Source organism: Podarcis filfolensis, assembly GCF_964270895.1.
Source record: "Podarcis filfolensis genome assembly, chromosome: 2".
NCBI lineage: Eukaryota > Metazoa > Chordata > Lepidosauria > Squamata > Lacertidae > Podarcis > Podarcis filfolensis.
Window position 1 is genome coordinate 124,950,940 of NC_139605.1, and position 13,127 is coordinate 124,964,066.

The 13,127-nt window shown below is 49.0% G+C and overlaps 1 protein-coding gene and 1 long non-coding RNA gene across 6 annotated transcripts; one reads left to right on the forward strand and one right to left on the reverse strand.

Moving 5' to 3' along the window:
* Positions 1-1,464: 1,464 nt before the first annotated feature.
* HTATIP2 (HIV-1 Tat interactive protein 2) lies at positions 1,465-13,110 on the reverse strand. 5 transcript variants are annotated; one of them, XM_083599884.1, is made up of 6 exons: positions 12,766-13,110; positions 9,381-9,640; positions 7,785-7,892; positions 6,863-7,000; positions 5,278-5,339; positions 1,465-2,074 (listed from the first exon to the last, which is right to left on the reverse strand). In XM_083599884.1, exons 2-6 carry the CDS (start codon positions 9,573-9,575, stop codon positions 1,858-1,860), a joined length of 720 nt encoding a protein of 239 aa, XP_083456010.1. In that variant the 5' UTR covers positions 9,576-9,640; positions 12,766-13,110; the 3' UTR covers positions 1,465-1,857. The 5 variants fall into 5 exon arrangements, with proteins under 5 accessions (XP_083456010.1, XP_083456011.1, XP_083456009.1 ...); XM_083599885.1 differs by lacking the exon at positions 12,766-13,110 and adding an exon at positions 12,277-12,403; XM_083599883.1 differs by lacking the exon at positions 12,766-13,110 and having other exon boundaries at positions 9,381-9,947.
* Positions 2,071-8,020, forward strand: LOC310756192. The gene is made up of 2 exons (XR_014544753.1): positions 2,071-3,738; positions 7,815-8,020. It is a non-coding gene; the product is annotated as an uncharacterized lncRNA (long non-coding RNA).
* Positions 13,111-13,127: the final 17 nt, after the last annotated feature.

Consider the following 13,127-nt stretch of genomic DNA (forward strand, 5'->3'; position numbering starts at 1 on the left):
GGAAATGTTTTATCCCATGAGATGGCCTTTCAGCTGATTCCATGGTGGCCCACTGGAATGCAGAGTTAACCAGGGCTATCGACTGTCTGGCTCCGAAGCACCCTCTCTGATTGCATGGAGCCCAGACAGCCTTGTGGTTTTCCCCAGAGCTGACAGTGATGAAAGAATTGCTGAGATTGCTAGAGCACCAGTGGCAGAAAACTCATTCTGAATCAGACCGGACACAGGTTAGAGCTCAACGTCAAGCCTACCAAGTGGCAATAGCAAAGGCGAAGAGGACCTTCTTCACTGCCTCTATTGCATCTGCAGAAAACAGCAGCAGAAGACTCTTTCGGGTGGTTCGCAATCCAACGGAACCACCTTTGCCAAGTGGCCTGGTAAGGACCCCAAGAACTCCTGCAATGATTTTGCTAAGTTTTTTTGCAGATAAAGTTGCTCAGACCCACTGAAAGAGGCTGTTATTAAACCTACTGCTCCCTAGATCTGCTCTGGAGGAACAGATTTAGGGATGCATGAGGGGAGGAGAGGGAGAGAACATTTCACTGTACAAGGTGAAGTCTTACTGCAAAACAAATAAATCCACGAAAATATCAGAAAGCTTCACTTAGTAGCATTCAGCCGAAGATAGACTTTTACTTGAAGCACCAGAGCTCAGCTATGGCTAATATACCAGGCAGATTCCTGTACAGGCCCCTCCTCCATAATCTGTAGGCCACTTCACACAAGGCTTTCTCTAAAAAGGTGTGTGCCAACATTTCCAAACCTGGTCCCCTCCAGGTGTCTTGGGACTTTCTCTTCATCATCCCTGAGAACTGGCCATACTGCCTGGGGCTGATGGGGACTCTAGTCCAAAACATGCACAGGAGACACAAGTTTGGTGAAGGCTGGTGTACCTCGTGCGAATGGAGATCATGTGAACATGTATTGTGCCCTCTTGGGAACTTGTAAGTGACTGCTGTAACACAGCTTTGAAGCACAGCAGAAAATTCCGGGGTGGTGGATAATATTTGAGTCCTGTTCATTATTACATTCCTCTTTTCAACCTGTGTAGAAAAAGCATCCCTTATTCATTTTCACTCATGAGAGTTGAATAACTCCATTTTTCCCTTGAGCCATAAGCAGAAATTCAACATAAAAAGAAATCACAATCTTCTTTGGTATAGGACTAGGAAGAGATTGCCAGGTTCCCAGCGCCAGCTCAGATTGTTACATGTCTGAAAGCTTGACAGCTCAGTCCTGCCAGGGTTGCTTCCTGTGTCACAGAAACGCCTAGAAGGGTATAATCTTTGGTCCAAATGATGGTGACAGAACCACTGTTTTCAGACATGGGTATCCCAATCACACATTTTATAGATACTGACAGGAGCAAACCAGTTATGGCTGGTTTTCAGCCACATTCCTAAAGAGGCAGTTAGCCCAGAAGGGATCTGATCAGTACCTTCAAAGCAGTAAGGAAACAAGCACTTGAGGGGATCTTATTTTAATGCAGGACAGGAAAAGAAGACTTGTACCAAGAACAGATCTCCCATAGATCAAGGCACAGAGGAGAGTGACCCCATAAGCAGCACCCTCCCTCCATAGATGTGCTTTACAATCTTTAGTGAGCATTGCACAGCAGTGAAAATCAAATATTTGTCCTTCTGGTAACCAGCAGTGCTACTCAAAATGGCTGCCATGGGAGGTGTGGCGGTTTGTCCCATTACCATGGAGACACAGAGGAATGGTTTCAAGTTAACAGGCAAGGCTCTACTGCTTGAGGGGCACCTTCTGGCGGAAAAGAAGAACAGGAAAGACTGGGTTTGGGGAATGATGACACCCTCTGCCACTAGGTCATCTAGGAAACAATACCCTCGCCCCTTATTTTGCCTGCCCAAGGGCATGTATATCTGCATTTTCCAGCACATAAACCTTCTGGCCCTCCTTTCCTGGCATCACCACATGATTCAGCATTGCCTGCGCCACAGTCACTGTTGGGACAGAAAGGGCTGTGGGGAAGACAAGGGCTACCACTCCTAGGAATTTCTGGGCCATCCACTCTGCCGGCCGAGACTCCTGGCGATCACACAGCAGCACTCTGTAGGAGACAGAAGGAGAAAACCACTTCCTTTCAGTTGTCTGATGTCACCAGGTATCACGGCTGCTCAGAATGGTGACTTCTGGAAGGCAACAGATAACACACTGGATACCTTTTAGAGTACAAGCAAGCAGGGAGGGGGAAGCTGCATCTATCACAGGCATTTCTGGAGACAGCAAAATCAGTGAATCATATAAAAGACCAAGTGTATTGGATTCAGGACAGTGAATACAGTAATTTTTCAAACAGGGCATATTAAGTATCTGCCTCAGGCCCCAACATGGAAGCTACAGTGGTTCCAGCATAGGGGGCCGTTCACTCCTGCTGAAACAGCAACCCAGTTTATACAGAGGTGGGAGCTACTGGTTTGGGGGTTATTATTTACTTATATTTATCTGTCACTTACTACAAAGAAATTGTCTCCAAGTGACTTGCTTTTATTAAAAAAAAGCAATATAAGATTAAACTTCAAATACTTCAGAAGATAAAACATTATCAACTAAAAGTGTTCATTCTGCAACAACATGAAAAGGCACATCCCACCTAATGAAATAATAACTCCAATTAAGAGAGAAATGCCTGAGTGAATAGGAATGTCTTCACCTGGTGCCTAAAGGTTAACAGTGAAGGCACTAGGTGCATCTCTCTGGGGAGAGAATTGCAGAGTCAGGGAGCCATCACTGAGAAGGCCTGATCTTGTGTTGCCACCCTCCACACCCCAGATAATGAATGCAGGGTCTAGGCAGGTTAATGAAGGGAAAGGGGCAGCCCCGCAGGTAAGTCAATGCACTGGCATAATCTAACCAGGAGGTAGACAATGGAAGCTAGGCTCTCTTTCTCCAGATGAAGTCACAGCTGGGCCACCAGCTGGAACTCATGGAAGGAACTCCATGCCACCAAGGTCACTTTGCCTCCAGTGATAGGAGTGGATCCAGAAGTAACCACGTTGTGCATCTGCTTCTATAGGGGGAGTGCAACCCCATCCATAACAGGTTGAACCCCACCTATTCAGTCCAAGGAACCTCCATTAACAGTGATTCCATCTTATCTGAATTAAACTTCAGTTTACTGGGTCTCATCCTGGTCTAGAACATCCACTTCTACACCTGCAGAAATAGAGTTGCAAATCACCTGCAAATTAATGGCAATATACTCCACATTCCCTTCCAGTGGTTTCATGCAGATTTTAAACAGCATGGAAGATGTGGCACCTCACATCTCCTGAGCACAACCCTCTGGAGATGGCCATACAAACAGGACTAGAACCACTGTCAAGTGCCACCACCTACTGCCAATTCAGCTGCTCCAGAAGACTGAGAGATGAAAGAGAACCAACCGAGTCACATTATCCTGCCTCTGTCCTGACAAAGATAATCAAACAGGATGACCAAGGCTGTTTCAGTCTAAACCAGGCCTAAACACAGGTGGAAATTGGTCTCATCCAAGAGAGCCTGGATCTGGTTAGTGACAACTCCCTCAAGAAGAGCTGGAACGCCCAACAGAATGTTGTCATAATACGCACTTAGCCACTGTTGGGAGTAAAATGATGCCAAGCAACCTGTTGCAAACAAGAGCCAGTGTTACGTGGGAGGACTGAACTTGGAACTGAGGCGATCAAGATTCAAATATCTGTTCAGTCATAAAACCCACTGGGGAGGCCTCTGGTAAGTCAGTATCTTGGATTCCAACTGGCTTCACAGGTTGAGCGGATTATGCCATAACCTCATACCTGTGATCCTGGGTTTCCTTTGAGATGGAAAGATAAATAGGATGGATTACATCAAGCCAAACTGCCCTTGGAAGGGTGGAGCCATAACCACTATTTTACCAACTTCTTTAATAATACCTATACCAAAGCGTGGTTAAAGGGTAACCTATCCAGGGCAACTGAACTGGCATTATATACCCCCTGAGACCAAACTGGAACAATCCTCTTCTACTACAAACTTCGGAAAGTTGTTTCGTTAGTTATGCATTTAGACACCTCTTAAGATACTGGAACCAAATTTTTCAAAATGGTTCCTGGGAACAAGGAACATCTTTTTAACTATGTGTGGCTACAATGGGGTACCATTCTGAATGAAGATGGCAGGCTGAACTTTTCAAAACTCAGCTGCTTTTGGCCACTGATTATTATTACCATATTTTTCGCTCCATAGGGCGCACCTGACCATAGGGCGCACCTAGTTTTCAGAGGGGGAAATCAAGGAAAAAAATATGACCCCCCCCCAGCTCTGGGAGCAGCGGACAGGCTGCAGGCAGCCTGTGCGCTTCTCCCAGACCTTCTCCCTGCTTTTGCGGGAGGTGGGGGAATTCCCCCATCTCCCGCAAAAGCCCACAGGAGCCACGCACGCTTTAAGGAGTGCATGGCTCCTGCGGGCTTTTCTATGAGGAGGGAGAAGGGACTGATGCGGCCAGTCAGTCCCTTGTCTCTCCTCGGGGAAAAGCCAGCAAGAGTGGCGCGCTCTTTAAAGGGTGTGCTGCTCCTGCGGGCTTTTCTACGAGGGTGGGAAATTCCCCCACCTCCTGCAGAAGCCATGCGCTCTTTAAAGGGGCTGTGCCGCTTCTGCTGGCTTTTCTAGGAGGTGGGGGAATTCCCCCACCTCCCGCAAAAGCCTGCAGAAGCCGCTTTAAAGGGTGCGTGGCTCCTGTGGGCTTTTCTATGAGGTGGGAGAAGGGACTGGTGCGGCCAGTCAGTCCCTTCTCCCTCCTGAGGAAAAGCCCGCAAGAGCCACACGGAGCTTGTGTGCGGCTCTTGAGGACATTTCCCGCCTGCTTCCCCCCTGCATTCGCTCCATAGGACACGCACACATTTCCCCTTGCTTTTTAGGAGGGAAAAGTGCGTATTTTTTGTTTCACTGGGTGCAGGGCTGCTCGTGTCTTATCCACAGGTTACGTTGGACTGAAGCCTCCTCACATCCACACACTGTGCTTTGGGACCTGCTCCCGAGTAGACAACAAGATGGGAGTTGACTAGTTCGTGCCTGTTGGGAGGAGAAGGTTTAAATACATAGATCTGCAGGGGTGGGTCGGTCAATGCACAGAAGTGTAACCTGCCCCCAAGCGCTACTGTGATGTGCCCATCAACCACTCATCATCCCCACAACGGCCGTCAATAGTTGAGTGCTTTTCCTTCTATCCCACCCACACATCCCCAATCTACACACAGACACACAAACAAACACACACTTTGCATTACTTACGCCGGTCTAAAAATGGAGCAACGGTCAAAGCCAACTGCTTGGACCCTGTCCTCTGCTTCACCCTGTAGGGGAAGAGGAAATGAAATATTAGATCTCTCACACACGTTCATTTATTTACATACAAAAGTTTTATCCTGCACTTTTAACATAGATTCATTTTTCTAGGGTAGTTAACACAGTAATAAGAAACAAGAGGTACAATTTAAAATATTACTGTTATTATACAATGAAACTAAGTCAGCAAATTAAAAACCATCTGAAACATCAACAGCCAATTTAAAGAGTGTAAAATCAAGTTGCTCCAAGTTTTAAAATATTTCACTTTTTAAGAGACTGGGAAAACAACTTCTTTGAATTTTTGTCTGGGACCTAAAATGTATTAGAACTTAGGGATTAAAACCAATATTTTGAATTGAACCTGAAAACTCACTGGGAGCCAGTAGAGTTGTTTCTATGCAGGCAAGATATGATCTTTTTGCCTGGTTCCTGTTCACAACCTAGCTGCAGTATTCCATACTGTCTTCAAAGGCAGCCCCATGAAAAGTGCACTGCAGCAATCCAGCTTCAAAATTACCAGGGCAGGGGCAGCTGATGAAGCAATCCTATACAGAAGCAAAACACCGTAAAGTACACCAGATCCAAACTCTGTTCAGGAGTGCAGCTTCTCCTGTCGGAGCTGGCCTAAGCCTGGCAGAAGAAAAGTGAGCCTTTAAAACAGGGTTTGAGTAACACTTCCCTTTTCATCAGTGTAACTTACACTGGATTACCAGGTCATGAAACTGAACTGCATGGGCTGATGATCCAACCCAAGCCCCCCCCTTGCCCCACCACATCCCTTTATTAGGGCTTACACTGGCTTCGCATCTACAGCACACCATATTATGGCAGGGATACTGATCTTGACCTCTTAATTTTGAACCACAAACACTGTGTTGCTTCTGGGTTGTTTGTGTGTGTGCGCACGCTCATGTGTGTAGTGCTGATAGTGTCAGGCCAAGACTGGGGAGACCCAGGTTCAAATTATTCCTCAGCTATGAAAGCTACGTGATGATCATGGACCAGTTACTAATCTCTCTCAGCTAACAAACCCCAGAGGGCTTTTGTGAAAGTTTAATGGTCTGGGGGAGGGAGAGAAAACCCTGTAAACCACCTTGGAGGAAAGGCAATAATAATTATTATTATTATTATTAATAATAGCTTCTGCTAATATCCAGAATAGCAGTAGTATGGTTAATAAAAATTATTTAAGTTAATAAAAATTATTTAAGTTAATAAAAATTATTTAAAAAAAAAACAGATTAGCAGTAGAATGAAGAGTAGAGCCTAGAGCCACAGCCATCTGTACATAAAATTAAAACCTAGAACTTGGCAGTTAAGGACAGAATTCAGAACAGCTCAGAAAACTGGTATCTCCTCCCATACATTGATTACTTTGTTTTGAAAGACAATTCAAGACCTGGGGAACCTGTGGCTCACCCAATGTTGCTGGACTGCAACTTGCAGCTGATGAGTACTGGAGTCTGGCAACATCTGGACGGCCAGAGGGCTTGCACCCCAGGACTAGGCTCTCTCCAACAAGACACACCTTAACCCGGAGGTAGAAGAAGCGGCTCGAGCTATTGGCCCCTTTGCCCGACTGCAGAACGAAGTGGTGACAGCCACCAGCTTTGGCGAGTGTCGCAGAGCGCTCAACGTAGTCACGGTCGACCCGCACAAATCCATCCTGCAGGCCAGAGAAAGTAACATTTATTTGGAAATCCTCTCTATTCCAAAGGGTAAGGGTGACTCAAGCCATATTTAAATACCAATAATTTTCACTCAGTAGGTTGAACTAGCAGGTGACAGCTAGTGCAGGGCAAAACTTGGACTGGAAAGACCTGTGTTCAAGTTGGGCAAGCTAGTCTTTCTCTCAGTCCAGTGTACCTCACAGGGTTGTTGTGAACAAAGAATTAGATAACCTCATGCAACTTGGAAGAAATGTTGTGCATATGTAATAAATGAACAACTCCTATTGCATCCTCTGCCAAGGTCCCAATGCTCCCATTTCACCCTCACAGCTCTCAGACACAAAGGAAAAGAAAGCAAACATTAGGCCACACCAAAGTGCTTGGGTGGCTGCTTCATGCAGCTCCCATTTCCTTTTACTCCGGAGACAGGGAGCCACTTTTCCTTTGAGAAACCTTCCAGGGATCACATTCCAGTGGCAAAAATGTGCGGAACAAGAGATGTGAATTTTACATTTGCATATTAGGCTAGTTTCTTCACAGGCCACTCTCCATCCTCCATGCAGGCAAGCAAGAAGCATCACCTGGAGATGTGGCTGAGGGAAGAGGGGGGCGGCAGCTGTGGAGGGTGTGTGGCGTGGGGAGATGGTCACGGAACCAATACAGGTGCTTGAATGGCTCCTGACCTGAGGCTCCCCATGGCTGTGTGGGCCTTGCCATCTTCCTCAGTTCCTCCCACCCACAAAATACTGCCCCGCACTCCTGCTGGCATTGGTTGCTCACCACTCCCGCTTTGGCCTTTGTTGTCCCCAGGCAGCAAAACCCAACATCATGGCCTTGGAAGGCAGCCGCCGATTCATCCAGTTTCTCAAAGTCAACAACTTCTTGTGACTGGGATGCAGAGCACGAGAGGAGCCAAAAGAAGGAGAAAACAACATGCAAATCTTCAAATTAAAAAAATGACCCACGTGGAGGAATGGAGCTTCAAACAAATAAGTAAACTCACTTCTATCTCCTGGTGTAGCTGTCATCACACTCCCTAGAAGCCTCCACACCTCCACACATGTGGAAGCCAAGCACAGACTACTAATGTGTGTATGGGGGGGGGAATACATATGTTAAGCGGTGTTGTAACCCCATCTCTCATCCGCTGGCTCTGCCATTCTTTCCTAGAGAGCAGAAATCTACAATTTCTCCAAGGATTGTTTGGCCAACCCACACCTCTCTGCTCCAGACCTCCTGCCAGCCAGTGTGGGGGATTCTTGCAGGGCAGAGCTGGGCAGCTTGTCTGCGGCCCCATACCACATTCTGTGTTGCCCCCAATGCTTCCTGAAGCATCCCATAAGAGTGTCTTCTTTGTTGTTCTTTTGGTTATAAGTTTTACCTATAATATTAATTAATTGATTCCACCTGTGTGTTTTGTGTAACATTCTGAATACTGTTGGTTCTATTCGGAGAGCAACTTTTATCAGCCAAGCCCACCGTCTTAAGAGATGTCTCTGTGGTTTCTGACAGAGAAATCCAGCAGCAACATCTTGGCGTGACAGCCGAGTTGTTAAAGAAACACAAAGGAGCATCTTGTTGTATGAAACAGTGTTAATTGGCTGGCACTGCTCAGAAACAGGAAAAATGGACTCAGTGCACCCTGAGGTTGTGTTTCCAGATGGGGAGAGAAGCCAGGCATGTTGCAGGCAGTGGGCTGCCCACCACAAGGAGGATCCAACACAGGTAGCCATCCTTTTGGGGTCTTCCCTTCTGGGGGTGAAGGACTGCACCCAAATGGAAGTAGCAGACCCTAGGTGAGAGGCAGGGAAGTGAAGATCTCCCAGGATGAGACAATGGGAGAGGAAAGGAAAGATCTCTGGCGAGAGCTCCATCCACCAAAGTAGGATGGCGCATGACTAGCCCAAGAGCATCATGAGCACAAATCCAACATGAATGAGCCCTAAATAGGATGCCTGGAGGAACCCTGGTGTGGTCTAGTGGTGGAAAAGTCAGACTAGGCTTGGAGGAGACCCAGGTTTGAATCCCCAGGAAGCTCAGGGGCTTACCTATCTCTTAGCTTAGTAAACAAAACTGTGCGCTCTGGCACTTGTCAAGGTGACCGATTGCACCAGAAGCAGTTTAGTCCTGCTGGCCACATGACCCAGAAAGCTGCCTGTGGACAAACACCAGCTTCCTTGGCCTGAAGCAAGATGAGCGCCACACCCCATAGTCGCCTTTGACTGGACAACCATCCAGGGGTCCTTTACCCTTACCTTACCATAGCTTACTCTACGTCACAGCGTTGGTGGGAGGACAAAACGGGGGTGAGGGAAAGAGAATCTGGATCTATGTTTAAACATCAACAATGACTTAAGGAACATTTGCTTTCATTACCACATTGCTGTAAAGTGATCCTTCCAACTTCCGGCGGCCAATGAGGGTAATCTTGGAGAAAAGCTGTCGCCTCAAGAGCTCAGCTAGGAGTTCCTTCCCAGTTTCACCAGAAGCACCCAAGATGAAACAGGTTTGGTTCTTCTCCTGGAAACTCTTCCAGAAGCTCTTCATTTCTTCTGTGCTGGGGACAGTCATGCTGTTGGCAGGTCAACAGAGGTGGCGGAGAGGGGACCACAATCCTATGTAAACTATACACTTACCTGGGGATAAGTCATAAGAGAGTCAGTATGGTATAGTGGTTAGAGGGTTGAGCTCAGACCTGAGAGGCCGGGGTTGAAATCCCTGCTCAGTCATGAAACTCACTGGGTGATCTTGGGTAACTCACAGTCTCTTAGCCGAACCTAATTCACAGGGTTGTTGTGAGGATTAAAGATGAACATACTTCAAGGGACACAGGTGGCGCTGTGGGTTAAACCACAGAGCCTAGGACTTGCTGATCAGAAGGTCGGCGGTTCGAATCCCCGTGACGGGGTGAGCTCCCATTGCTCGGTCCCTGCTCCTGCTAACCTAGCAGTTCGAAAGCACGTCAAAGTGCAAGTAGATAAATAGGTACCGCTCCGGCGGGAAGGTAAACGGTATTTCTGTGCGCTGCTCTGGTTCGCCAGAAGCAGCTTAGTCATGCTGGCCACATGACCCAGAAGCTGTACGCCAGCTCCCTCGGCCAATAAAGCGAGATGAGCACCGCAACCCCAGAGTCAGCCACAACTGGACCTAATGGTCAGGGGTCCCTTTACCTTTACTTCAAGGGAAGTCATAGCACTGCTCTATTCTGCCTTGGTCACACCAGGAGTCCTGTGTACCACAATTTAAGAAGGATATTGACAAACTGGAATGTGTACAGAGGAGGGCAACCAACATGGCCAAGGGTCTGGAAACCAAGCCTTATGACGAATGGTTGAAGGAGTTGGTAATGTTTAGCCTGGAAAGAGGAGACTGAGAGGAGATAGGAGAGCCCAGAAGGGCAGTGGCCCTGGGCAGGGATTTTTGAGGGTGCATGAATCAGATGCCCCCCACAAGTGCCCTTGGTGCAGCGCAGCCCGGTCAGAGGAACCAACGTTTGCGGAGAGGAACACTGGGCCACATGGGGGGCACCTGTGTGGGAGCGCCTGGTTCACATCCACAAGTGCAATGTCAGCTGGCTGTGTTCCCCGCTGTGCGGCAGGTAGGAGGCGCAGCGCAACCCTGCTTGGATCTGGGGCGGGGTCACTCTGGCAGGGTTGACGGCAAGGGCTGGGGTGCCATGGTGGGCTCCTTCGCCCTCCCCCCTGCCTTGCACACATGCCTCCAGCTCACATGTGTCTCCCCAGGCGCCATGAGCTCATGAAACGTCACGGTGATAGCCATCTTCAAATATCTAAAGAGCTGTCACAAGGAGCCAGCTTGTTTTCTCCTGGTCTGGAGGGCAGGACTCAAACCAAAGGCTTTAAGTTACAAGAAAGGAGATTCTGACTGAACATCAGGAAGAACTTTCTGACGGTAAAAGCTGTTACACAGTGGAAAGGACTTTCCTTCCTTGGAGGTTTTTGAGCAGCACTTGGATGGCCATCTGCCAAGGATGCTTTACTTGAGATTTCTGCAGGAGGGGTTGGACTAGATGACCCTTGGGATCCCTTCCATCTCTACCATTCTAAGAATTTAAGAGCCTGCTGGATGAGGTGAGAGGCTCATCTAGTCAGGCATCCTGCTCTCAGGTGGCTGTAGGAGGACCTTAATGCAACAGCCTTTATCTCCCCAATTGTCATCTCAGCAACTGGCAGTCAGAGGTTCACTTCCTTTGACAGTGGCAGGAGAACAAAGCCATTGTGTCTCCTATTCACTGACAGGCTCTAATCTCCCTGACTTTGCCTAATTCCATTTCAGAGCCACCCAAGTTGGTAGCTAGTGTGAAATTTTGTGGCAACTAATTCCATAGGTGAATTGTCTGTCTTGAATCTTCCCATATTCATTCCCACTGAAGTCAACAGGGATGAGTAAAAAAGGGGAAGATTGATTGCACTGTTAGGCAAGAGAACCACCATTTTTTTAAGCCTGTCAAGAAAACGGGACAGTCAATTGCAAGGTATTTCATTTTCTTTCTTTTTTTTTTTAAAAAAGAGCATTCTTTTGAAAGCCTCTATCAATATACTGCATGACTTTTGCATCTTGGGCAGGCAATCCTGTCATCCTATCCCAGCATCGAGGAAACTTTGCTCCTCCAGATGAAGGCTGAACTCCCACCGCCATTCCTGCCCACTGGGGCTGATGAGAGTGGGAGTCCCCCCTCACCTGCACTTCCCACCCCTTTGCTACCTTACCATGTACACCACCTGGAGCTCCTTGGAGGAAAAAGCTGCAATATAGATGCAACAAACAAGCAAGCAAACATGCAAGCAAACAATGACATCATTGGAAGCCCCACCTACTTCTAAGCGACTTAGATCCTGGTTTAAGAACAGACATGATTTCAAACCAGATACCAGTGCTGGTTCATAGAACTGCAGAGTTGGAAGGGATCCCTGAGAGTCATCTAGTCCAACCCCTCAGCTCCTAGATTCTAGAAGCTGTCAGCATGCGACAGTGGCCCCACCCCAGGAACAGCTAAACCAGGTGAAGGTAGCCAATGGGTCTCAGACCCTTGATGAGTTACGGAGTTCCCCTGCATGTGAAGACAGGCTCTGGGCGGAAGATATCAAGAGTGGGTCCAACCCTCAAGCCCCTGCATGTGCAGTTGAGGGAAGTGGGGGGTCTATGAGGCTCCTCAGCCTGGGAAGGTAGGAGATGGAAAACTCTGGTCCTAAACCTCTGCTGCCATGAGGGTTATCTTTGGAGGAAGGAAAGGTTTAGGAGTAAATCCTACACAAATCCTGAGGGGCGTCCCCAAGACGGTGCCTCCTGCCAGCAACTCCTGCGGGTGCCAAACACATGGCTCTGCTTCCCTTGGCACATCAGTTCGGCTGAGAGAGGCGTCTTGTTCTCCCGACAAGCCCAGGCCCTCCGCCCACACTGACGGGGACACGGCGCTGCTAACACAGCGCTTTGGCTTCACCCTCAGAGGCGCACTCCATTGCCCCCGCCCGCCCAGCTCCGCCCCCGCGTCGCCAGGTGCGGCCGCGCCTTGATCGCCCTTGGGGGCAAAGGGCACCGGGGATCGGGGCCCCGGGCAGCCCCGGCTCCTGCCCGCAAACCCCCCCAGGGGCGCCCCCTCTGGCTCCTCTCCGGGGGCAGCTTCGTTCCCCAAACCCCTTCCCGGGGCTGCGCAGCCGGAGAGCGGCGAACCGAGCGGTGCGCTGCCTCCCCGCGCCGCCCGCCTCCTCCCGCGCCGCCCGCCCAACCGCCCGCCACTCACCGGCCGAGAGCAGACAAACCGCCGCCGCTCTTCCCTTTCTCCGCCGGGACGAAGCGCTCGGGGACGCATGCGCACGTGCGCGCCTCGCGCTCTCCGCCTCCCGAGCGGGATTGGAGAGCGGCGAGGGACGCCCCGGGGCCATCTAGTCCACCCCCGCAAAGCCAGCAAAATGTTTCGCGGCGAAGATTCAGGATGAGCTGCGCATTTCCCCCCTGCTTCAACCGCCCCGTCGTGTTAATCTCGCGACGTCTTTGGGCTGTTGCGTGTTCGCTTTTATTTGGGGTTTATTCTTCCTTTATCGTTTGACTGGTCCCGGAAACGCATTTGCATCGGAGAATGAAATCTTAACAAAATGATCGCAA